The sequence below is a fragment of the Coregonus clupeaformis genome, chromosome 18, assembly GCF_020615455.1.
Source record: "Coregonus clupeaformis isolate EN_2021a chromosome 18, ASM2061545v1, whole genome shotgun sequence".
In the NCBI taxonomy this organism is placed as follows: Eukaryota; Metazoa; Chordata; class Actinopteri; order Salmoniformes; family Salmonidae; genus Coregonus; species Coregonus clupeaformis.
In genome coordinates this window covers 30,722,768-30,750,053 of record NC_059209.1, presented here as the reverse complement: position 1 = coordinate 30,750,053, position 27,286 = coordinate 30,722,768, and the positions used below count along the sequence as shown (strand labels likewise).

Genomic DNA, 27,286 nt, shown 5'->3' with positions numbered 1-27,286 from the left:
CAGCTCCCTCCACATATTTTCTATGGGATTGAGGTCTGGAGACTGGCTAGGCCACTCCAGGACCTTAATGTGCTTATACTTGAGCCACTCCTTTGTTGCCTTGGCCGTGTGTTTTGGGTCATTGTCATTTTGGCCACCCACTCCTCTTTTTATTCTGGTTAGAGCCAGTTTGCGCTGTTCTGGGAGTAGTACACAGCGTAGTACGAGATCTTCAGTTTCTTGGCAATTTCTCGCATGGAATAGCCTTCATTTCTTAGAACAAGAATAGACTGACGAGTTTCAGAAGAAATATATTTGTTTCTGACCATTTTGTTTCTGTAATCGAACCCACAATTGCTGATGCTCCATATACTCAACTAGTCTCAAGAAGGCCAGTGTTATTGCTTCTTAATCAGCACAACAGTTTTCAGCTGTGCTAACATTATTGCAAAAGGGTTTTCTAATGATCAATTAGCCTTTTAAAATGATAAACTTGGATTAGCAAACACAACGTGCCATTGGAACACAGGACTGATGGTTGCTGATTATGGGCCTCTGTACGCCTATGTAGATATTCCATTAAAAATCAGCCATTTCCAGCTACAATAGCCATTTACAACATTAACAATGTATACACTGTATTTCTGATAAATGTGATGTTATTATAATGGACCAAAAAAAAAGAAGATTTTCTTTCGAAAACAAGGACGCTTCTAAGTGACCCCAAACTTTTGAACAGTAGTGTATATCTTTTAATTTATTAAATATATTTTCCTTCTTTATAACCCCACTCCTAATTGGAGTAAACTAATGGACAACAGTCCTTAGACTTCTACTTTCAGCTGATACATCCTACATAATTTACATTTCACAGTATATTTTTCATGTTTTTTTAACCCTTTAGCTACCCTCAACCCCTCCCATCTATCGCTGAACACCATCCAGTTCTGATTTCTAATTGCCATATATTTTTCAACTGTGCTGTGATGTTTTACACACGTTTTGAACCTTTCTATTCTCAGTTTCTACAGATTGTAAATTAAAGAAACATTTTTGCTGAGTATTATTTTATTATTGATCAATTGATTATGCCTTTTCAAATCACCCAGCTAAACACTGTTTCTTTAATTTGATTACATTCTGAACGATGTCTTCAATGATCACATCTTTGATCACACATGGGATAGAAATTATGGAAATGTGATGTTCAGTCAATTTTAATGGGTAGTGCAACTGTATTGCCTAATGTGAAAACAGTGTAATGTACAGTAATTTAAATTACTGTAGCATACTACATTCAAAGATCAATTTTGAAACATGTATCTTAAATGTTTTGCTATTGTATGAAATATAACTAAACTGAGAAGATATCATTATGTTGTGTTTTGGTGATTAAACCAATATACTAATTATATTTCACAGTACACATATTTTGGATCAATGGTTGTGTTGTGAAAGATGTCTACAAACAAAATTATTGCACAATGAAAGATTTTGAATGAAAGACTGGCTTCGTTACAAGTGTTGCCAGTTTGGAGTTTTGAAAATTCACCACATACTTGTGAAAATAGTACCAAAGCGATAAAAAAAGGAACATCTGGGAATAATCTTTTCAGAGTCAAATATATGCAAACTTACACATACTCTCCCCAAATTCCCACACAGATTACATCATTTGACAGTTGATTCACACATATTTAGATTATTGGGATATTTTCTTGTGAACCCATTTAAAGCAGGGATAACAGTCAATATTGTGGCATTTTGTCACCCTGTACTGAACCACACAGAGATCTCAACAGCAGAGTATGGTAGGTACTTTCACCTCACCTTCGAGCAAAGCGTGGGAGCTGGGGCTAGACAGGGACATGATGCGCATATGAAAACTTACCCCTTTACCACAACTCTCTCTGATTGATTTTTAAAGGGGCATTTCAACAAAACGTTTTTGTAAAGTACTAATTGTAAGAGCAGTTAATGTTTTGACAGTGTCAAACCTGTATTTTTCACTCCTTCCTCTAGAGGGGAGCAGAGGAGTGTGTTCCGTCTTAGCCTCCTACATCCTCCACAACTCCCTGGCCTACAGGGCCGACTGGTCCTGCCTGTCCCTGGATGAGCCTTCACCTGGAGACCACAGAGCCTAGACAATTCCATACAGAGAGACATACAGGAAGACACCTGAGGATTCATTATTAATCTCCCACTGCCAGCTTCGACATGATGATGCAGGACGTCACGTTACATACCTGCTAGCTCTGTAGCAGGCCCATCTCCCTGTCCCAACCTTGCAGTGTCTGATGACCACATGCTGCATGTGTGGCACTGGGACTGGACCCCACAGGAGGTCGCCTGCACTGTGAAGGCCCAGGAGGGAGAGAGAGGAGCAATGGGAAAGGGTTGCCAGGCAGGAACACCAGCAAAGTAGAAGTTTTTGAGACTTTTGTCTCATTGGTCAAGCCCATGAAATCAGGAGGCAGAGAGAGAAGAATTCATATGATATTTTACCCTTGAGGACTTATTTGAATGTTCAAACAAAACACAGAACAACCAGCACCAATTTAAATCATTTTTTCAGAACTTTTTCTTGTCAAATCTTCGAGAGCACTTTCATGTATATATTACTGAACAAAAATATAAACGCAACATGTAACAATTTCAAAGATTTTACTGAGTTACAGTTCATAGAAGGAAATCAGTCTATTGAAATAAATAAATCCCTAATCTATGGATTTCATGACTGGGCAGGGGCACAGCCACTGGGGTGCCAGACCCAGCCAATCAGAATGAGTTTTTCCCCACAAACAGCCTTTATTACAAACAGAAATACTCCTCAGCACCACCCTCCCCAGACGATCCCGCTGGTGAAGAAGCCGGATGTGGAGGTCCTGGGCTGTTGTGGTTACAGTTGTGAGGCCGGTTGGATGTACTGACAAATGGTAGAGAAATTAACATTCAATTCTCTGGCAACAGCTCTGTTGGACATTCCTGCAGCATGCCAATTGCACACTCCCTCAAAACTTGAGACATCTGTGGCATTGTGTGGTGTGACAAAACTGCACATTTTAGTGGCCTTTTGTCCCAAGCACAAGGTGCACCTGTGTAATGATCATGCTGTTTAATCAGCTTCTTGATATGCCATGCCTGTCAGGTGGACAGATTATCTTAGCAAATGAGAAATGCTCACTAACAGGGATGCAAACATTTTGTGCACAAAATTTGAGAGAAATAAGCTTTTTGTGTGTATGGAAAATGTATTTCAGCTCATGAAACACAGGCCACTTTACATGTTGCGTTGATATTTTTGTTCAGTATATATAGATTTTACAATACAAATACTGTATTTGGATCCCCAGGTTTCTCTTTTGTGTATGTGAGACTTGGTGGACATTAAGCTTAGTTGGATAAAAATCATGCATTTCTGTACTATGAAGAATTGACCATAATGATTTTGCTCAGTGCAAACCTAGACTACATTCTAATAACCTGTAGCCAACATGCATATTGATGTAAGATTTTTTTTTAAAGAAGCGTAAAACATAATATACATGTTTTAATTAGAAGAGCAAATACTAGTACTTTCAGCAAGCACATTCACAATACACCAGGGTCCAGTAAAACAACGTCTTGACCTCCCAACACAAACAAAATTATCCTTAAAGCTAAGAGACTTCCAGATGGATCAGATTGGGTGGCCTACTTATCGTATAAAGTTCTTGGGGTAGAGTTTGAATAACTTTCCTTCCTGTGTGGGTTCAAACCCGTATTTCTCCAGCTGTTCCTTATCAAAGCAGCCTTCCTCAAAGTCTTTCTGGATCTGTGGGGCCACAGTTTCAGAGAACAGACCCTCAGGGGTGACAGCGGGCTCTGTTCCAGCCGGGGTGCGGTACGACACGTAGGGCTTGAGTTTGAATCCCTCCAAGTCTGGCACCACAAACTGAGGGATCATTGCCTGTACTGGAACAAATTTTCTGCTGGAGGTCAGTACTCCTGTTGGCTGTGCCCCTCTGCCTTTGTAGTGAGTCCTTGAGCCACGCTTGCTGGTGAATTCAGCCATTCGATCTGCTCCTCTCACAAGGCCCCTTCGAAGAGCACTCAATACACCCATCGCATCGAAGAGTTTTGGTCTCGAGCTGGACGGCAAATCTGTATGGAGTCAATGAAATGGGTGAGATTACAACTGATAATGTTAGTTTAAGCCTACTATGGAAACAATAGCTCACTGCCGTTATTGCCTCACTGTGGTGAACCTTGCTACCTTTATTTGTATCAGTTCTTTCACGTTAGTTTAAATTGAGTAAATGAGACTAAGATGAAGAATGAGAAATCAATTGGTATATGCTTTACTTCAGTTTACTACCCTGTGTGCAAATGAGTCAATTGTTTACCTACTAACGTTACTGCTTGGCTTTCTCGCTAACTATTTTTAGCTAGCTATTAGTAATTAACGGTCGATATGTTATCATGCTTGTACCGTTAACGTTAGACAAGACACTAATTACCACATGTTCGATGTTGTGATTCTTCCTGAAGAAATGGCTAATAATTGAAAAAACGTCTGAACATTGTCCTCTATGCATAGTTTCGTTGCTAGCTGTTATAACTAACGTTAGTTAGATGGTTTTTGTCCCATGTATTTTGATAGCACGCGTTAGTTAGCTAGCTACCGTAGCTAGCAAAACACATGGGTCATCAACACACTCTCGGTTTCTAAACAGCTGTACGGACATTCATTGTTGAAGTAGCAAGCTAGCTTGATTAACATTTGAGTAAAAACCACGACAGGCACTAGCTACATGACTTCGATTAATGTCACTTTAGCGATAATGTGGAAATTCTATACACTCACCTTGAACAGTGCCCACCGGAAGATAGAGCGCACTTGAAGACCCCGACGTCAGAATAAAACGTTTTCTTATTGGTTTGATTCAGTCAGTGGTAGCCAATTGAAATTCCAGATACTGGCAGTGAATTGGATTGAAAATACATGTGTACAAAACGTTGACAGTGGAGAGTAAAGTGGAACGTTTGGTAATACGAGCCAGTAAGTGATCATATTTTCATTTAACCAGTGTAGTGCAAATCCTTTGAGTTTATTTGACTGCATGGCTACAAAACCGCATAGCCGGACTTCGTCTGTTTGTCTGTCAGTCTATTGAGCTCTGTGGCACTTGTGACACAAGTGGCCATATAGCCGTCCACTGCAGGATTTATGAGCACCAATTTAATATCTGGGATTAAACGTAATTGATTGGAAATATAGTCGTATTCTTCCATATTTCTTCCATAGACACATTAAGGCAAGGGAAACGTCAGTAGAGTGGTATGCCTGTGTGAATTGTCTGTTTTGTCAGTTTGTTAATCAAGGCACAGCTAGGCAAAAAGTCCAGATCTTGAAAACAATCCTGAAATGTACCTGCTGAGTGTTTGATGAACTAGGCTAGATCAGGCAAATTTGATATTTGATATACTCAGGTCTTATACAGGCCTTATTTTACTTTACTTTAAAGCATTGTTATGCCTGTCACGAACAATCTGTTTACAGTGGTGTGTAGTGTAGCCTCCTTGTTTGTGGGTGAGTCTATTCAAGTATGCAAGTGCAGTGGCCAGAGGGTGTCTGGTTACAAAGTGCAGCAGACAGTCACACTGTGGCACTTCTCTCTGTGACTACAGCCAGGGATACTCAAATCTGAACCTCGAGTCCAGTTACACTGATCATTTTTGCTCTTTAGTCCAGGCCATCGTTGTAAATAAGAATTTGTTCTCAATTGACTGCCTGGATAAAGGTTTAAAAAAAAACGTGTTAAATAACAACAAACAACCAAAAAAGTCTGGGGGAGTGGTTTAGACCCGGGGCACCTGGTGAGTTCATTTAACTACCAGGTAAAAACAAAACCCAGAAGTGTACCTGGATTCAAGGTCCAGATTTGAGTATCCCTCACCTAGACTGAGTAAATGATGGGTTGTCATGTTGTAAAGTGTTGCATTACCAACAGTTGTGTTAGCAAAGCCTATGAGTGATAACCCCTGTGTAATCCATCTCACCAGGGTCCTGGGCCACTTTGAGAAGCCTCTGTTCCTGGAGCTGTGTCGTCACATGGTGTTTGTGCAGCTCCATGAGATGGAGCCACTCTTCCGTCCTGGGGACATCGACGACAGCATCTACGTGGTGCAAGATGGCCGTCTGGAGCTCAGCATACATGAGTGTAAGGTCCCCACATGCTATATCTATCTGGTACTGGAGCCAATGTTATTTCACCTCATAATGAATAGGAACATTAGGAAGGTATTTGCAGTGATAGAAAGGAAATTGTATTCCATCTTTGACAAACGTTTCATCCCAAGATCATGAGGTGAAGGGATCTCCGCCATTACGATGCATTTACAACTACATGTATTATGTATGTAAAATATGACAGTCAAATGCAAATTAGATGTATTTTGTTGTTATAGGATGGGACAGATGTGGTTGTGAAGGAGGTGTTGCCAGGAGACAGTGTCCACAGTCTGCTCAGTATCCTGGATGTCATCACTGTACTTTTGTTTCGCTTTCCACTCTGTCATTTACTCTCTGATTCAGCTAGCGCATGTTTATGTATCCGCTCCACTCTGATAAGTACCTAAGACACAGGAGGCTGGTGAGGGGCGAACGACTCATAGTAATGGCTGGAATGGACAACCATGTGCTTGATGCTTTTGATACCACTCAATTTATTCCATTCCAGCCATTACAATGAGCCCGTCCTCTGATGTAAAGTGACACCAGCCACCACTGAACTAAGATAGAATGAATTCCTGTCGTCCTCTACCACCCAATGCATCTTAGGGTCACTCAGCCCCCTACAAGACTGGATCTGCCAGAGCTGCAACCCCTTCTACCATACTGCGTCTTCCAGCTGCTGCCTTCCAGTGTGTGTTTGAGAAATACCCAGAGACTCTGGTCCGCATTATCCAGGTACTGTTACTATTAATGACAGACTGTCCTAGGATGCATCCCAAATAGTGCCCTATTCCCTATATAGTGCACTACTTTTACCAGGGCCCATCTGATTCAGTGCCATTTGGGATGTGGTCTGTACACCGGGAAATCAGCCATTATATAATATCTCTCAAATTTTTACATTTTAGTCATTTAGCAGACGCTCTTATCCAGAGCAACTTACAGTTAGTGAGTGCATACCTTTTTTTTCATATTGGCCCCCCGTGGGAATCGAACCCACAACCCTGGCGTTCCAAGCGCCATGCTCTACCAACTGAGCTACACAGGGCTTTAATACTGGAGATTACACCCCTGACTGGTTTGTATGCAATTGAAACATTATTCTGTTAACCGCAAGATACAACATTTTCAGGGACACAGCCTGGCTGTACTGCTCTACCGTTGTTACTTTTTGTTGTCCTTTCTAGATCATCATGGTGCGCCTGCACAGAGTGACCTTCCTAGCCCTTCACAACTACCTAGGCCTCACCACCGAGCTGTTCAATGCGGTATGAGACACACACACCACACACATACATACATACACACACACACACACACACACACACAGAGACCTCAATAATGAAAGATGATCCATGACTGGGTAATCTTGTGGGCAGACTACGTAAGCATAAATCGTACCGTAGATCTGACAGACACAGATACTGTATTTATACTATGGCTACCGATAGCTAACGAGCAGCAATAGTTTCGGTGCTTGGGTTTTTCGTCTGGTTATTTGGACAAATCATGATTTTGCAGGTTTTAGCATCTTTCAAATTCTCGGAAGGGGAGGGGACATTCAGCCCATAGACTTGCCTGTAACTTGTAAAGAGAGAGGGTGGAGCTCCTCGTTCTGGTTCCACTACTAGTTCTAGCATCTCTTCATCTCTTCTCTTAACACTTATGGACCCAGAACTTAATCCAGCAGCTGACCAATTACATGAGACTTTAGTTGTGGGTTAACCGAGATTAATGACTGGGTATTTAATCTTTGAAGGGGATGCATAAACCTCATGGTTCTCTGTGTGTGTTGTGTTTCAGGAGAGCCAGGCAGTCCCCTTGGTGGCAGTGCACAGTGTGATAGGTGAAACCAACCCTAACAGGGGTCTACACAGACAGCATTCCCGGTCTGAAGAGGCTGACCATGAGAAGGGGCCCTGCAACACAGGTCAGTTATTATGGGATGGTCATCTCACTGGTCAATGTCAGCATCATGGCATTGAATGATATTTTATGCTTTGGTATTGCAAAGGGTTCCATAATTCAGGTAACTTTCCCCCAAAAAACTACTCCCAATTGGAAGATAATAATAATAATAAATGCCATTTAGCAGACGCTTTTATCCAAAGCGACTTACAGTCATGTGTGCATACATTTTTACGTATGGGTGGTCCCGGGGATCGAACCCACTACCCTGGCGTTACAAGCGCCATGCTCTACCAATTGAGCTACAGACTCTCTCTCTCTCTCTCTCTCTCTCTCTCTCTCTCTCTCTCTCTCTCTCTCTCTCTCTCTCTCTCTCTCTCTCTCTCTCTCTCTCTCTCTCTCTCTCTCTCTCTCTCTCTCTCTCTCTCTCTCTCTCTCTCTCTCTCTCTCTCTCTCTCTCTCTCTCTCTCTCTCTCTCTCTCTCTCTCTCTCATATATTCTGAAGAAGAGTGTGACTATGGTACACACTCCCTCTGCTGTGTACCACTACCAAGAGGCTGGAGAAAGTCAGTCAGGTCACGTCCACCACAGAAAGGTCAACACCATCTTCCAGGCTGCCAAGAAGGACCTGCAGCGCCTCATTCAACTGCAGGTATTGCATGGCTCCCTCTGGGTCTCAGTATACACTAGAAGCAGGAATCTCTAATTCTGGCCCCGGAGAGACACACAATGTGCAGGCTTTTGTTCCAGTCCAGCACTAACACCTGATAGCTGGGCTGGAACAGAAGCCGGGACACACTGCATCCCTCCAGAGAGTTTGGACATTCCTGCCATAGAGCCAGTGTGTATATTCTGACCCTCTCTTCTCTGTCTCTCTCTGTCAGGACATCAGTCTGCTGGAGGGCAGAGTGACTTCGTCAGGTCAAAGCTGGCTGTGTGGTGAACAGCCAGAGCGACCAGGTCAGCCTGTCTGTCTGCATGCTGGTGGTGGTACATAGCCCTGAGGCTAGAGCTCAGCTCACTACAACATCTGCTTCTTCTCTCTCAGCAGCACTGGCAGAAACGGTCAAAGTCATCCGTTTGTCTCTGCATATTATAAGTGGTTCATTTATGCGTTTGAAGTGGCACCCTATTCCTTATATAGTGCACTGATTTTGACCAGGGCCCATAGGGAATAGGGAGCCATTTAGGACGCACCCATTGACATGATGTACATCTGTGTCTCTGTTCCCTTTGGCAGGATGTGAGTGCAGTTTGTGATCTCGGGGGTGCTCCATGTGTACCAGAGGACAATCGACCGTGAGGAGGACACCCTGCTGTTTCTCACCCTCCCGGGGGAGATGGTGGGTCATCTGGCCGTGCTGACCGGTGACCCCTCATCTTCAGTGTCTATATCTAAAGCTGCCTTCTATGAGTATGTGTCCCCTGTGCACAGACACACACAGACACTCTCTGTCAATGTCTGATGGCAATGTTGTCACTGTAATTCTCATCTTTGTCCCAGAGTCCCCCCTGTTGGTGTGCATGTTTTTGTGCACAGTAGTTGCTATCTGAACATGTGAATGTGTGTCTATGTAGGATCATGCGCGAGGAGCCCAGGGTGGTGCTGAACATGTCTCACACCGTGGTGAAGAGTGTCATCATTCGTCAGGCAGATAGACTTTGCTCTGGACTGGATGGCTCTGGAAGCCGGCCGCGCTGTCTACAGGTGCCTGCTGAATAGCATAGAAGTACATACAGATGTAGGATCTTAATTTGAGCCAGTTTGCTACAGCAGGAAAATAATCCTGCAGCAACAGGAAATGTGGATTATTATGTGGATTATAATTCATGGACATTTTTTTAGGGGGTGATACATTTTTCTTAAGGGAAAATCACGTCTGAAATTTCAAAATGGAATTACAAACTCCATAAGCCTTTTCAAACCTCAAACTCACCACATGTTCTTCTGCAACATGGTGATCAAACTAAGATCCTACGTCTGTATAGAACACTAGAATGGACATTGGCATCAAAGCAACATGACAAAGAAATTGGCTGTGTCTGTATGCTGAATAGTCTCATGTCCTCTAACTGTTCCTCTGTCTCACCTCTATACCCACCTGTTCCTAGGCAGGGAGACAAGTCAGACAGTACCTTCATTGTCCTCAGTGGCCGCCTGCGTTCTGTCATCGCAAAGGATGATGGGAAGAAGGCGTTGACTGGGGTGTATGGTCGCAGTGACCTCATTGGGCTGGTGAGTGTTCTAGAATCCCATATTCTTTATGGTTTATGTATTTAACTCTAGCTTGGTCCCAGGTCTTTTTGTGCTATCATGTCAAATCCTTGTCAACCATTGTCATAGCATCTGGGACAAGACTAATTTAACTCTACATTCAAGAGATAGAAACCCTTTATTAACTGTTGTTCATTGAACTTGTGGGGTCCTCAGGTGGAGGCCCTGACCCATATGAACCGAGCCACTACAGTGCACGCCATCAGGGACTCTGAGCTAGCCACGCTGCCTGAGGGGGCCCTCAGCTCCATCAGGAGGAGGTATCCACAGGTTGTGACCAGACTCATCCATCTGCTGGGACAGAAGATCCTGGGGAATATGCAGCAGGTTAGTGTACATTAAAAATGTGTGTGTGCCATGGGGAGTGTGTGTGTGTGTGTTTATTCTTGTATTTTGTCTGTGTCAAACACCCATGATGTCTCACCCATGCCGCTGTGTTCCTTTCCCTGTATGTACAGTGAGGGAAAAAAGTATTTGATCCCCTGCTGATTTTGTACGTTTGCCCACTGACAAAGAAATGATCAGTCTATAATTTTAATGGTAGGTTTATTTGAACAGTGAGAGACAGAATAACAACAAAAATCCAGAAAAACACATTTTTCTTTATAAATTGATTTGCATTTTAATGAGGGAAATAAGTATTTGACCCCCTCTTAATCAGAAAGATTTCTGGCTCCCAGGTGTCTTTTCTACAGGTAACGAGCTGAGATTAGGAGCCCACTCTTAAAGGGAGTGCTCCTAATCTCAGTTTGTTATCTGTATAAAAGACACCTGTCCACAGAAGCAATCAATCAATCAGATTCCAAACTCTCCACCATGGCCAAGACCAAAGAGCTCTCCAAGGATGTCAGGGACAAGATTGTAGACCTACACAAGGCTGGAATGGGCTACAAGACCATCGACAAGCAGCTTGGTGAGAAGGTGACAACAGTTGGTGCGATTATTTGCAAATTTTATTTTTTTATTTTATTTCACCTTTATTTAACCAGGTAAGCCAGTTGAGAACAAGTTCTCATTTACAACTGCGACCTGGCCAAGATAAAGCAAAGCAGTGCGATAAAAACAACAACAACACAGAGTTACATATGGGGTAAAAAAAAAACATAAAGTCAAAAATACAACAGAAAATATATATACAGTGTGTGCAAATGTAGCAAGTTATGGAGGTAAGGCAATAAATAGGCTATAGTGCAAAATAATTACAATTAGTATTAACACTGGAATGCTAGATGTGCAAGAGATTATGTGCAAATAGAGATACTGGGGTGCAAAATAGCAAAATAAATAACAATATAGGGATGAGGTAGTTGGGTGGGCTAATTTCAGATGGGCTGTGTACAGGTGCAGTGATCGGTAAGGTGCTCTGACAACTGTTGCTTAAAGTTAGTGAGGGAGATAAGAGTCTCCAGCTTCAGAGATTTTTGCAATTCGTTCCAGTCATTGGCAGCAGAGAACTGGAAGGAATGGCGGCCAAGGGAGGTGTTGGCTTTGGGAATGACCAGTGAGATATACCTGCTGGAGCGCAGACTACGGGCGGGTGCTGCTATGGTGACCAATGAGCTAAGATAAGGCGGGGATTTGCCTAGCAGTGATTTATAGATGGCCTGGAGCCAGTGGGTTTGATGACGAACATGTAGTGAGGACCAGCCAACAAGAGCGTACAGGTCACAGTGGTGGGTAGTGTATGGGGCTTTGGAGACAAAACGGATGGCACTGTGATAGACTACATCCAATTTGCTGAGTAGAGTGTTGGAGGCTATTTTGTAAATGACATCGCCGAAGTCAAGGATCGGTAGGATAGTCAGTTTTACGAGGGCATGTTTGGCAGCATGAGTGAAGGAGGCTTTGTTGCGAAATAGGAAGCCGATTCTAGATTTAACTTTGGATTGGAGATTCTTAATGTGAGTCTGGAAGGAGAGTTTACAGTCTAACCAGACACCTAGGTATTTGTAGTTGTCCACATACTCTAGGTCAGACCCGTCGAGAGTGGTGATTCTAGTCGGGTGGGCGGGTGCCAGCAGCGTTCGATTGAAAAGCATGCATTTAGTTTTACTAGTGTTTAAGAGCAGTTGGAGGCTACTGAAGGAGTGTTGTATGGCATTGAAGCTCGTTTGGAGGTTTGTTAACACAGTGTCCAATGAAGGGCCAGATGTATACAAAATGGTGTCATCTGCGTAGAGGTGGATCTGAGAGTCACCAGCAGCAAGAGCGACATCATTGATATACACGGAGAAAAGTGTCGGCCCAAGAATTGAACCCTGTGGCACCCCCATAGAGACTGCCATAGGTCCAGACAACAGGCCCTCCGATTTGACACACTGAACTCAATCTGAGAAGTAGTTGGTGAACCAGGCGAGGCAGTCATTTGAGAAACCAAGGCTATTTAGTCTGCCAATAAGAATGCGGTGGTTGACAGAGTCGAAAGCCTTGGCCAGGTCGATGAAGACGGCTGCACAGTACTATCTATTATCAATCGCGGTTATAAATGGAAGAAACACAAAAGACCTGTCAATCTCCCTCGGCCTGGGGCTCCATGCAAGATCTCACCTCGTGGAGTTGCAATGATCATGAGAACAGTGCGGAATCAGCCCAGAACTACATGGGAGGATCTTGTCAATGATCTCAAGGCAGCTGGGACCATAGTCACCGCTGTCTATCACCATATGTGATAGACAGCGCCGGAGAAGATGGCTGCCGTTTTACAGCCCTCTAACCAATTGTACTATTATGTGTGTTTTTCCGCGTTATTTGTAATTTATTTTGTACATAATGTTTCTGCCATCGTCTCTTATAACCAAAGAGAGCTTCTGGATATCAGGACAGCGATTACTCACCTCGCATTGGACGAATAATTTTTCTTCAACGAGGCGTTCGCGAAGGATATCCTACAGACACCCTACAAGGCCCAGATCCCCGTCATTCGCGTGAGGAAGAGACGGAGATATCGTGGACGCAGATCCGGGTGCCTTGTAAGGATCCGACGGCGAGCGAGTAAACTGCCTCTCCCATCAATCCTATTAGCCAACGTTCAATCTTTTGAGAATAAAATTGACGATTTAAGATTACGGTTATCCTACCAACGGGACATTAAAAACTGTAATATCTTATGTTTCACGGAGTCGTGGCTGAACGACAACAATGATAACATTCAGCTAGCAGGCTATACGCTACATCGACAGGACAGAACGGCAGACTCCGGTAAGACAAGGGGCGGCGGTCTGTGTATATTTGTAAACAACAGCTGGTGCACAAAATCAAATACTAAGGAAGTCTCGAGGTTTTGCTCGCCTGAGGTAGAGTATCTTATGATAAGCTGTAGACCACACTATTTACCAAGAGAGTTTTCATCTATATTTTTCATAGCTGTCTATTTACCACCACAAACCAATGCTGGCATTAAGATTGCACTGAATGAGTTGTACAAGGCCATTAATCAACAGGAAAACGCTCATCCAGATGCAGCGCTCCTAGTAGCCGGGGACTTTAATGCAGGGAAACTTAAATCCGTTCTACCTAATTTCTACCAGCATGTTAAATGTGCAACCAGAGGAAAAAAAACTCTAGACCACCTTTACTCCACACACAGAGACGCATACAAAGCTCTCCCTCGCCCTCCATTTGGCAAATCTGACCATAACTCTATCCTCCTGATTCCTGCTTATAAGCAAAAACTGAAGCAGGAAGCACAAGTGATTCGGTTAATAAAAAAGTGGTCAGATGACGCAGATGCTAAGCTACAGGACTGTTTTGCTAGCACAGACTGGAACATGTTCCGGGATTCTTCAGACAGCATTGAGGAGTACACCACATCAGTCACTGGCTTCATCAATAAGTGCATCGATGATGTCGTCCCCACAGTGACCGTGACGTACATACCCCAACCAGAAGCCATGGATTACAGGAAACATCCGCACTGAGCTAAAGGGTAGAGCTGCCGCTTTCAAGGAACGGGACTCTAACCCGGACGCTTATAAGAAATCCCGCTATGACCTCCGACGAACCATCAAACAGGCAAAGAGTCAATACAGGTCTAAGATTGAATCATACTACACTGGCTCTGACGCTCGTCGGATGTGGCAGGGCTTGAAAACTATTACAGACTACAAAGGGAAGCACAGCCGCGAGCTGCCCAGTGACACAAGCCTACCAGACGAGCTAAACACTTCTATGCTCGCTTCGAGGCAAGCAACACAGAAGCATGCATGAGAGCACCAGCTGTTCCGGACGACTATGTGATCACGCTCTCCGTAGCCGATGTGAGTAAGACTTTTAAGCAGGTCAACATTCACAAGGCCGCAGGGCCAGACGGATTACCAGGACGTGTACTCCGAGCATGTGCTGACCAACTGGCAAGTGTCTTCACTGACATTTTCAACCTCTCCCTGACTGAGTCTGTAATACCAACATGTTTCAAGCAGACCACCATAGTCCCCGTGCCCAAGAACTCTAAGATAACCTGCCTAAATGACTACCGACCCGTAGCACTGACGTCTGTAGCCATGAAGTGCTTTGAAAGACTGGTCATGGCTCACATCAACAGCATAATCCCAGAAACCCTAGACCCACTCCAATTTGCATACCGCCCCAACAGATCCACAGATGATGCAATCTCTATCGCACTCCACACTGCCCTTTCCCACCTGGACAAGAGGAACACCTACGTGAGAATGCTATTCATTGACTACAGCTCAGCATTCAACACCATAGGGCCCTCTAAGCTCATCACTAAGCTAAGGATCCTGGGACTAAACACCTCCCTCTGCAACTGGATCCTGGACTTCCTGATGGGCCGCCCCCAGGTGGTAAGGGTAGGTAACAACACATCTGCCACACTGATCCTCAACACGGGGGCCCCTCAGGGGTGCGTGCTCAGTCCCCTCCTGTACTCTCTGTTCACCCATGACTGCATGGCCAGGCACGACTCCAACACCATCATTAAGTTTGCCGACGACACAACAGTGGTAGGCCTGATCACCGACAACGATGAGACAGCCTATAGGGAGGAGGTCAGAGATCTGGCCGTGTGGTGCCAGGACAACAACCTCTCCCTCAACGTGACCAAGACAAAGGAGATGATTGTGGACTACAGGAAAAAAAAGAGGACTGATCACGCCCCCCATTCTCATCGACGGGGCTGTAGTGGAACAGGTTGAGAGCTTCAAGTTCCTTGGTGTCCACATCACCAACGAACTATCATGGTCCAAACACACCAAGACAGTCGTGAAGAGGGCACGACAAAGCCTATTCCCCCTCAGGAGACTAAAAAGATTTGGCATGGGTCCTCAGATCCTCAAAAAATTCTACAGCTGCACCATCGAGAGCATCCTGACTGGTTGCATCACCGCCTGGTATGGCAACTGCTTGGCCTCTGACCGCAAGGCACTACAGAGAGTAGTGCGTACGGCCCAGTACATCACTGGGGCAAAGCTCCCTGCCATCCAGGACCTCTATACCAGGCGGTGTCAGAGGAAGGCCCTCAAAATTGTCAAAGACTCCAGCCACCCTAGTCATAGACTGTTTTCTCTGCTACCGCACGGCAAGCGGTACCGGAGTGCCAAGTCTAGGTCCAAAAGACTTCTCAACAGCTTCTACCCCCAAGCCATAAGACTCCTGAACAGCTAATCATGGCTACCCGGACTATTTGCACTGCCCCCCACCCCATCCTTTTTACGCTGCTGCTACTCTGTTAAGTAAGTATTTATGCATAGTCACTTTAACTCTACCCACATGTACATATTACCTCAACTACCTCAACTAGCCGGTGCCCCCGCACATTGACTCTGCAACGGTACCCCCCTGTATATATAGCCTCCCTACTGTCACTTTATTTTACTGTATATATAGCCTCCCTACTGTCACTTTATTTTACTTCTGCTCTTTTTTTCTCAACACTTTTTTTGTTGTTGTTTTATTCTTACTTTTTTGTTTAAAATAAATGCACTGTTGGTTAAGGGCTGTAAGTAAGCATTTCACTGTAATGTCTGCACCTGTTGTATTCGGCGCATGTGACCAATAAAATTTGATTTGATTTGATTTGAAGAAAACAATTGGTAACACACTACACCGTGAAGGACTGAAATCCTGCAGCGCCCGCAAGGTCCCCCTGCTCAAGAAAGCACATATACATGGCCGTTTGAAGTTTGCCATGAACATCTGAATGATTCAGAGGAGAACTGGGTGAAAGTGTTGTGGTCAGATGAGACCAAAATCGAGCTCTTTGGCATCAACTCAACTCGCTGTGTTTGGAGGAGGAGGAATGCTGCCTATGACCCCAAGAACACCATCCCCACCGTCAAACATGGAGGTGGAAACATTATGCTTTGGGGGTGTTTTTATGCTAAGGGCCAGGACAACTTCACCGCATCAAAGGGACAGTGGACGGGACCATGTACCATCAAATCTTGGGTGAGAACCTCCTTCCCTCAGCCAGGGCATTGAAAAAGGGTCATGGATGGGTATTCCAGCATGACAATGACCCAAAACACACGGCCAAGGCAACAAAGGAGTGGCTCAAGAAGAAGCACATTAAGGTCCTGGAGTGGCCTAGCCAGAATCCAGACCTTAATCCCAAAGAAAATCTGTGGAGGGAGCTGAAGGTAAGAGTTGCCAAACGTCAGCCTCGAAACCTTAATGACTTGGAGAAGATCTGCAAAGAGGAGTGGAACAAAATCCCTCCTGAGATGTGTGCAAACCTGGTGGCCAACTACAAGAAACGTCTGACCTCTGTGATTGCCAACAAGGGTTTTGCCACCAAGTACTAAGTCATGTTTTGCAGAGGGGTCAAATACTTATTTCCCTCATGAAAATGCAAATCAATTTATAACATTTTTGACATGCGTTTTTCTGGATTTTTTTGTTGTACTTCTGTCTCACACTGTTCAAATAAACGTACTATTAAAATTATAGACTGATCATGTCTTTGTCAGTTGTCAAACGTAAAAAATCAGCAGGGGATCAAATACTATTTTCCCTCACTGTAGCTAGTGGCCTGTTCCTACACAAACCCACCAATAACCTGTCCACTGTGACTATCCTGCCTGTGTCATTGGAGGTGCCTCTAACAGCCTTCACACTGGAGATGCAGCATGCACTCAGTGCCATCGGTACGTACCATGCTAGTACTCCTCCAGCTCCACCACTCCCATTGACTCAAACAGCAGATATTGATCGGCTTTCCCATTGTGGGACAACATTCAGTATGTACAATTTTTATTTCTGTTGGTCCTTTAGGTCCCAGTTTACTATTGACCAGTGACATCATCAAACAGACAGTACTTGACAGGTAGAAATGATGTCGTAATGTCAGAAATAATAAATAATAATGTAAAGAAAGCACTTTCTTTAAAAGTGCTTTCCTCTCCATCTTAAATAAGCATGCCCCATTCAAAAAATTCAGAACTAAGAACTGATATAGCCCCTGGTTCACACCAGACTTGACTGCCCTTGACCAGCACAAAAACATCCTGTGGCGTACGGCATTAGCATCGAACAGCCCCCGCGATATGCAACTTTTCAGGGAAGTCAGGAACCAATATACACAATCAGTTAGGAAAGCAAAGGCTAACTTTTTCAAACAGAAATGTGCATCCTGTAGCACTAACTCCAAAAAGTTTTGGGACACTGTAAAGTCCATGGAGAATAAGAGCACCTCCTCCCAGCTGCCCACTGCACTGAGGCTAGGAAACACTGTCACTACCGATAAATCTATGATAATCGAAAATTTCAACGGCATTTTGCTACGGCTGGCCATGCTTTCCACCTGGCTACCCCTACCCCGGCCACCAGCTGTGCACTCTCCACTGCAACTTGCCCATGCCCCCCCCACCCACTTCTCCTTCACCCAAATTCAGATAGCTGATGTTCTGAAAGAGCTGCAAAATTTGGACTCCTACAAATCAGCTGGGCTAGACAATCTGGACCCTTTCTTTCTAAAATTAGCAACCGAAATTGTCGCAACCCCTATCACCAGCCTGTTCAACCTCTCTTTCGTATCGTCTGAGATCCCCAGAGATTGGAAAGCTGCCGCGGTCATCCCCCTCTTCAAAGGGGGTGACACTCTAGATCCAAACTGTTACAGACCTATATCATCCTGCCCTGCCTTTCGAAAGTATTTGAAAGCCAAGTTAACAAACAGATCACCGACCATTTAGAATCCCACCGTACCTTCTCCGCTATGCAATCTGGTTTCCGAGCTGGTCATGGGTGTACCTCAGCCACGCTCAAGGTCCTAAACGATATAATAACCGCGATCGATAAAAGACAGTACTGTGCAGCTGTCTTCATCGACCTGGCCAAGGCTTTTGACTCTGTCAATCACCGCATTCTTAATGGCAGACTAAATAGCCTTAGTTTCTCAAATGACTGCCTCGCCTGGTTCACCAACTACTTCTCAGGTAGAGTTCAATGTGTCAAATCGGAGGGCCTGTTGTCTGGACCTCTGGCAGTCTCTATGGGTGTGCCACAGGGTTCAAGTCTCGGGCCGACTCTATTCTCTGTGTATATCAATGATGTCGCTCTTGCTGCTGGTGACTCTCAGATCCACCTCTACGCAGACGACACCATTTGGTATACATCTGGCCCTTCATTGGACACTGTGTTAACAAACCTCCAAACGAGCTTCAATGCCATACAACACTCCTTCAGTAGCCTCCAACTGCTCTTAAACACTAGTAAAACTAAATGCATGCTCTTCAATCGAACGCTGCTGGCACCCGCCCACCCGACTAGAATCACTACTCTCGACGGGTCTGATCTAGAGTATGTGGACAACTACAAATACCTAGGTGTCTGGTTAGACTGTAAACTCTCCTCCAGACTCACATTAAGCATCTCCAATCCAAAGTTAAATCTAGAATCGGCTTCCTATTTCGCAACAAAGCCTCCTTCACTCATGCTGCCAAACATGCCCTCGTAAAACTGACTATCCTACCGATCCTTGACTTTGGCGATGTCATTTACAAAATAGCCTCCAAAACCACTCTTCTCAGCAAATTGGATGTAGTCTATCACAGTGCCATCCGTTTTGTCCCCAAAGCCCCATATACTACCCACCACTGTGACCTGTATGCTCTTGTTGGCTGGTCCTCACTACATATTCGTCGCCAAACCCACTGGCTCCAGGCCATTTATAAATCACTGCTAGGCAAATCCCCGCCTTATCTTAGCTCATTGGTCACCATAGCAACACCCACCCGTAGTATGCGCTCCAGCAGGTATATCTCACTGGTCATCCCCAAAGCCAACACCTCCTTTGGCCGCCATTCCTTCCAGTTCTCTGCTGCCAATGACTGGAACGAATTGAAAAAATCTCTGAAGCTGGATACTCTTATCTCCCTCACTAACTTTAAGCATCAGTTGTCAGAGCACCTTACCGATCACTGCACCTGTACACAGCCCATCTGAAATTAGCCCACACAACTACCTCATCCCCATATTGTTATTTATTTTGCTCATTTGCACCCCAGTATCTCTATTTGCACATCATCTCTTGCACATCTATCATTCCAGTGTTAATACTAATTGTAATTATTTTGCACTATGGCCTATTTATTGCCTTACCTCCATAACTTGCTACATTTGAACACACTGTATATATATTTTCTGGTGTATTTTTGACTTTGTTTTGTTTTACCCCATATGTAACTCTTTGTTGTTGTTTTTATCGCACTGCTTTGCTTTATCTTGGCCAGGTCTCAGTTGTAAATGAGAACTTGTTCTCAACTGGCTTACCTGGTTAAATAAAGGTGAAATAAAATAAAAATACATTAAAATAAAAATAAACCTTGCGCACCTCTGGTTCATGTTGTGTTTCTGGTTCATGTTGTGTTTTGATACTGTGGCTTGCGAAAGTATTCACCCCCTTGGCATTTTTCCTATTGTGTTGCCTTACAACCTGGAATTAAAATTGATTTTTGGGGGGTTTGTATAATTTTATTTACACAACATGCCTACCACTTTGAAGATGCACAATGTTTTTTCTTGTGAAACAAACAAGAAATAAGACAAAAAAACTGAAAACTTGAGCGTGCATAACTATTCACCCCCCAAAGTCAATACTTTGTAGAGCCACCTTTTGCAGCAATTACAGCTGCAAGTCTCTTGGGGTATGTCTCTATAAGCTTGGCACATCTAGCCACTTGGATTTTGCCCATTCTTCAAGGCAAAACTGCTCCAGCTCCTTCACGTTGGATGGATTCCGCTGGTGTACAGCAATCTTTAAGTCATACCACAGATTCTCAATTGCATTGAGGTCTGGGCTTTGACTAGGCCATTCCAAGACATTTAAATGTTTCCCCTTAAACCACTCAAGTGTTGCTTTAGCAGTATGCTTAGGGTCATTGTCCTGCTGTAAGGTGAACCACATTCCCATCATTCCTTCAATTCTGACCAGTTCCCCAGTCCCTGCCGATGGTGTTCTCGGGGTGATGAGAGGTGTTGGGTTTGCGCCAGACATAGCGTTTTCCTTGATGGCCAAAAAGATCAATTTTAGTCTCATCTGACCGAGTACATTCTTCCATATGTTTGGGGAGTCTCCCACATGCCTTTTGGCGAACACCAAATGTGTTTGCTTATTTTTTTCTTTAAGCAATGGCTTTTTTTCTGGCCACTCTTCCGTAAAGCCCAGCTCTGTGGAGTGTACGGCTTAAAGTGGTCCTATGGACAGATACTCCAATCTCCGCTGTGGAGCTTTGCAGCTCCTTCAGGGTTATATTTGGTCTCTTTGTTGCCTCTCTGATTAATGCCCTCCTTGCCTGGTCCGTGAGTTTTGGTGGGCGGCTCTCTCTTGGCAGGTTTGTTGTGGTGCCATATTCTTTCAATTTTTTTTATAATGGATTTAATGGTGCTCCGTGGGATGTTCAAAGTTTCTGATATTTTTTTATAACCCAACCCTGATCTGTACATCTCCACAACTTTGTCCCTGACCTGTTTGGAGAGTTCCTTGGTCTTCATGGTGCCTTTTGCTTAGTGGTGTTTCAGACTCCTGGGCCTTTCAGAACAGGTGTATATATATACTGAGATCATGTGACAGATCATGTGACACTTGGATTGCACACAAGTGGACTTTATTTAACTAATTATGTGACTTCTGAAGGTTATTGGTTGCACCAGATCTTATTTAGGGGCATCATAGCAAAGGGGGTGAATACATATGCATGCATCACTTTTCCGTTATTTATTTTCATGTTCATTTTCGGAAGTTGCTTTCATTTCAGCCATCTAATTTGTAAACATTTCAACTGTATTAAATTATTACTTGTTTCAATTCCACAAAAAATGAACACCCATCAAAATAAAGTTATTTATTTCATTTCACTTCACCAATTTGGAATATTTTGTGTATGTCCATTACATGGGGTTCATACAGCAGGAGACCAGGTCCCTTTCTGAACTTCATCCTCTGTAAATAAGTTTGTGTTCTCTCAAGCTCTCATTAGCATAAAGCAGGTTTCTGAGTTGGTGTCCTATACTGCTGACCCACTGTACCCTTGAGTAAATATCCAATCTAATGTGGTCCTCTGTAGCTCAATTGGTAGAGCATGGCGCTTGTAACGCCAGGGTAGTGGGTTCGATCCCCGGGACCACCCATACGTAAAAATGTATGTACACATGACTGTAAGTCGCTTTGGATAAAAGCGTCTGCTAAATGGCTTATTATTATTATTATTACATGAAATTCCAGGTTGTAATGCAACAAAATAGGAAAAACACCAAGGGGGATGAATACTTTTGCAAGGCACTTTATGGTTTTAACCTCCCGAGTGGCGCAGTGGTCTAAGGCACTGCATCGCAGTGCTAGCTGTACCACTAGAGATCCTGGTTCGAATCCAGGCTCTGTCGTAGCCGGCCATGACCGGGAGACCCATGGCGCGGCGCACAATTGGCCCAGCGTCTTCTAGGGTAGGGGAGGGAATGGCCGGCAGGGATGTAGCTCAGTTGGTAGAGCATGCCAGGGTTGTGGGTTCGATTCCCACGGGGGTATGAAAAATAATAATAATGTATGCACTCACTAACTGTAAGTCGCTCTGGATAAGAGCGTCTGCTAAATGACTAAAATGTAAATGTAAAAATGTACTGTAATTTCTGACTGATTGCGTCCACTCGCTGTTAGGAACCTGTTAGGAACTGGAGTGTGGCAGTTTCCTAATTTACAGTAGCAACGTCATCAAAATTGTTAAAAGATTTTGAAAACAATTCTAATAAATGCAACAGTTGGACAATGGATGAAGATACTCCAAACTTTTTGAATGTTTATATTCCATCAGATATGAACTCATTTCTAGCACATAAAACATTTTACTGGCACGGACAAATAATGAATTCAGGGATTTTGGTGGAAATTCAGGTATAACATTTTTCTAATTTCACTTTTTTTCTTAGAATGCACTAATATATAAATTGTACCAGGTAATTTTTTTGATATTGTGTGTTAAAATAAAGAAAATTATATGTACCTCATTTGCATAAATACACAGGATGATTTTGCACATATGAACACATTAACATAAAGGGGTGGAACAGGGCTGCAACCACCAAACATTTGCTATGTCTACCCTATCTGCACTCACCTGTACTGTCTAGACTGCCTCATTAATTACTGTTGTTGTCACGGTCTCTTGCATAATTTAACAAGTGTCAATAGTAGGATACCTTTGGATTAAAAATCAACATGCTTGGCTCTAGATTTCACCTATCTAAACATACTTTACATTGTTTGCGAGATCAGACATAATATCACTATAATCCAAGTGTTCATTTTCGGGAAGTTGCTTTCAATTCAGCCATCTAATTTGTAAACATTTCAACTGTATTAAAGGATTACTTGTTTCAATTCCACAAAAAATTAACACCCATTAAAATGAAGTTATTTTTCTTCCCTTTCTTGTGATGTAAGTGTCGAGATGGTGCGTTAAATCCCTGACAATGCTTTAGCGTTCTTATAGATTAAATGGAAATACAATGTATTCCATTGAGGCTATTTCAGCTATTACCGGGGTGTGTTTGACAGATCATTGCAAACATTTCCGTGGTCGTAACATTAATAGGGAAAAAAGACAGGCACAAGCAAGAGTATAAAAGAGTTGCAGGAGTAAAATGAAAGCAATCAATCCAGCGAGATTTAAGTGGCAAGTGGATTTTGCATCCCTCAAACCCAGGAAATAGGTAGCTGAAACCCCTTGCTGTGATAAGGGGTTGGCAAGATGGCAAAAACAGATTTGAGACCAGGCTATTGTTGACTGTCTAGTGTGATCCTCTGTCTGTGTGTCCCTCAGGTGGGCACATGTTCCAATGCCTCCTTCACTGACCTGGCAGAGATTGTCTCTCGAATTGAGCCTGTCAAACCAGTCCTGGTGGAAGGTGAGGGACACACACACACACACACACCTACTGTACCTTTCTAATTCCTGTGTTTTTCGCTCTTCCTCCCTCAGGGTTATCAGATGATTACCAGACGGACTATGATGATTACCAGACGGATTATGACGAGGAGGCCGGAGAGCATGCTCTCTCCGACTTTGACATGTCTAATCCCAACAGTGGAGCGGAACACACAGAGGGGGAGGAGACTGCAGACACAGCCGACACAGTATGTACAGTACCAGTCAAAAGTTTGGACACACCTCATTCAAGGGTTTTTCTTTATTTTTACTATTTTCTACATTGTAGAATAATAGTGAAGACATCAAAACTATGAAATAACACATATGGAATCATGTAGTAACCAAAAAAGGGTTAAACAAATCAAAATATATTTTATATTTGAGATTCTTCAAATAGCCACCCTTTGCCTTGATGACAGCTTTGTACACTCTTGGCATTCTCTCAACCAGCTTCACCTGGAATGCTTTTCCAACAGTCTTGAAGGAGCTCCTTCCTTCTCAAATATAAAATATATTTTGATTTGTTTAACACTTTTTTGGTTACTACATGATTCCATATGTGTTATTTCATAGTTTTGATGTCTTCACTATTATTCTACAATGTAGAAAATAGTAAAAATAAAGTAAAACCCTTGAATGAGTAGGTGTGTCCAAACTTTTGACTGGTACTGTATATATATTAGTATTTAAGCCATTATTTTTGGCACTAAACAGTCTTCATATATACTGTACTTCCATTCATTTTTTTCAACTGGTACTGAGGGACCTTCAGACAAGTCTTGTGAGGCCGTCCTAGAGCTAAACAACCGACGTATGTGTTCGTGGGAGGCTCACCTTTCCACAGAGGGGTCATATTAGTGTGTAGCCCAAGCCTTTCGAACGCTACAGACAGAAGTTGGCAGACCGGCTGGGGAGGGCCGTAGAGCAAAATGGAGAACACCATCTTGTTCGTGAGAGTCCCATCTTTCCATAGAGGGGTCATAGTAGTAGTTTCATAGGCCAAACTGTTCGGACGCTCCAGACGATTTTGTGAGAAGACTGATTTTCGGGATGTCTCATGGTCTGACAAACACGCTTTAGCTCTGTCACCTTTCACCGCAGATGTGGAAATGCGACATAGGCGGATGCGGTGGATTGAGACGCATCCAATGTAAAAAATATAAATATAAAAAACTTTAGCTTAACTGACAGATTTTTATGGGGATGTTTTTATTATGCTAATTTGATTTCCACTGGCGCAGACATCGACCGTAGGGGGTAAGTTGTCAGTATTTAGTAATGATGTGTGAAGGCCTAGCTAATGTGTGAGATGTTATAATTAAGCAAAAATGCACAACAGGGTGTGGTATATGGCCAATATACTGTACCATGACTAAAGGCTGTTCTTAGGCACGACACAACAGCCATTAGCTGTGTTATATTGGTCATATAACACAAACCCCAGAGGTGCCTTATTGCTATTATAAACTGGTTACCAACGTAATTAAAACAGTACACATTTTTTTTGTCATACCCGTTGTATACGGTCTGATATACTTTTTGGCTTGGCTTGCTAGCTGGCTAATGTTTTTGTTTGAAAAATTCATTTGTACACAGTACCATCTTTTTAGTTTCACCTAGCTGCCAATTCCTGATCTTTTGAGAACATCATTTGAGGAGTCGCCTGAGGCGTGAGAGGCATGGGAGATAGAGGAATCCAGCAGTGCTGAGGCAGAGGGCTCGTAGAGAGGATGACTGGATACTATTCTGAACATTGTGTGGTGAGCTTTCTGGCGCCCAGAGCTGCTGAGGCATCATCAAAGTGGGTGCTACACAGAGTGGAAGAGGAGAAGTCTAGTGGCTATAAGAGTCAGGCTGGTTCCCAGACTTACATTTAAGTCATTTAGCAGACGCTCTTATCCAGAGCGACTTACAGTTAGTGAATGCATACGTATTTAGTTTTTCCATACTGGCCCCCCGTAGGAAACGAACCCACATCCCTGCCGGCCAAACCCTCCCCTACCTTGGACGACGCTGGACCAATTGTGCGCCGCCCATGGGTCTCCCGGTCGCGGCCGGCTGCGACAGAGCCTGGACTCGAACCAGGATCTCTAGTGGCACAGCTAGCACTGCGATGCGATGCAGTGCCTTAGACCACTGCGCCCTCTACAAAATCATCAGCAGATTCCATCACCATCATCTACCATCATCTGTCCAGCTCCCTTCGCTCAAGCCATGAACTGACCCTCTCCATCTTCGGAGGATGCAACTTTCAAAGACTTGCCTCTATCGGTTGACCTTTGTTTGTTTGTTTTTTGCTCTTGAAGGGCTTTGAGAGTCTATGAAAAGCGCTATAGAAATGTAATATATTATTATATACCACAGCTTTCAGCCAATCAGCATTCAGTGCTCAAACCACCCGGTTTATAATTAAGCAATAAGGCCCAAGGAGGTGTGGTATATGGCCAATATACCACGGCTAATGGCTGTTCTTATGTAAGACGCAACGCGGAGTGCCTGGATACCGCCATTAGCCATGGTATATTGACCATATACCACTAACCCCCGAGGTGCCTTATTGCATTTTAAACTGGTTACTATGAGAACAGTAAAAATATGTTTTTTGTCATACCTGGCTTTCAGCCAATCAGCATTCAGGGCTCAAACCACCCAGTTTATAATAATAAATTGCACTGATTTATGCTGATCAATAATAGCATATCATTAGAAGATAGGCTACAGTTTACATAGCTTCGTAAACTCAACTCCATCCAGAGATCTAAACTAGAGTGACTGTTTACATTACCTTAGCCCAGGGGTTCTTAAACCTTTTCAGCTCGAGACCCAAATTAGAAATTGGGCTGACCCAAATCAATAAGAAGTAGTGTACTTTAGTAAATTGCCTCCAGTGTGTCAGAGTGCGATCTGAGTTATTTGTAAATTCAGAGCGTTGTCAGATTGTCTGTTCATAGATTCAGAGCGTTTCTCTATCGGAGCGTTCAGAGCACACACTGGACGCTCTGGCAGGTTGATCAGAACGTTCTGACCTCACAGTGGCAGTGACGCACCCAAACTAACTGGCTAAAAGTTGGCTAGCTACTTCCAGACACAAAAAAGAGAGAACACCTCACTCTGACCATTTTACTCGCCCTAGCAGAGCTGGTTAGGCTGTTATCTAGAGCGACTGTAAGTGTGCTGCTGGCAACAATTTCATAAAGTTTTTTTTTTTGCCCTCGTTTACTGCGCTTTCGTTAATTCATCAGTTATTCTGCGCCCTGGCACACTCAGACGAGAGTGCTCTGAAATCGGAGTAGATAGTCACAGTGAATTTACGAACGCACCTAGAGTGGCTACCTCACGTGCCTGTTATCAAAAACGTATGTGTTTTATGACGTCTCAATAGAATTGTATAGATCACTACATGCCATTGTTCTACGCGTGGCAGAAACATATTGAAAAGCGGCGATAACACAAATGTCCTACAGCAAAAGACAGGGCAGTATGCAGTCAGCGGATACAGAGCAGCCAAGGTTGCTGACTCTGCAAGAA

The 27,286-nt window shown here is 43.6% G+C and overlaps 2 protein-coding genes, 1 non-coding gene and 1 pseudogene across 5 annotated transcripts in view; 1 reads left to right on the top strand and 3 right to left on the bottom strand.

Moving 5' to 3' along the window:
- The window catches only part of LOC121557519 (testosterone 17-beta-dehydrogenase 3), a 59,785-nt gene extending 57,113 nt beyond the window's left edge, over positions 1 to 2,672 (bottom strand). The window contains exons 1-2 of one of the 2 annotated variants that reach the window (XM_041871120.1): positions 2,226 to 2,672; positions 1,977 to 2,157 (exon numbers count right to left, since the gene is read on the bottom strand). In XM_041871120.1, coding sequence (XP_041727054.1) covers positions 1,977 to 2,145 — 169 coding nt within the window. In that variant the 5' untranslated portion in view covers positions 2,146 to 2,157; positions 2,226 to 2,672. The remainder of the gene's footprint in view (positions 1 to 1,976; positions 2,158 to 2,225) is intronic. The other variant, XM_041871119.1, reaches the window with a different exon arrangement.
- Positions 2,673 to 3,516: 844 nt separating this feature from the next.
- LOC121557521 (39S ribosomal protein L41, mitochondrial) lies at positions 3,517 to 4,930 on the bottom strand. Of its 2 annotated transcripts, none has more exons than XM_041871122.2 (2): positions 4,826 to 4,930; positions 3,517 to 4,122 (listed from the first exon to the last, which is right to left on the bottom strand). In XM_041871122.2, exon 2 carries the CDS (start codon positions 4,082 to 4,084, stop codon positions 3,677 to 3,679), a length of 408 nt encoding a protein of 135 aa, XP_041727056.1. In that variant the 5' UTR covers positions 4,085 to 4,122; positions 4,826 to 4,930; the 3' UTR covers positions 3,517 to 3,676. The 2 variants fall into 2 exon arrangements, with proteins under 2 accessions (XP_041727056.1, XP_041727057.1); XM_041871123.2 differs by lacking the exon at positions 4,826 to 4,930 and adding an exon at positions 4,479 to 4,778.
- The window catches only part of LOC121557522, a 47,101-nt pseudogene continuing 23,881 nt past the window's right edge, over positions 4,067 to 27,286 (top strand).
- trnap-ugg lies at positions 7,172 to 7,245 on the bottom strand. The gene has a single exon. It is a non-coding gene; the product is annotated as a tRNA-Pro (tRNA).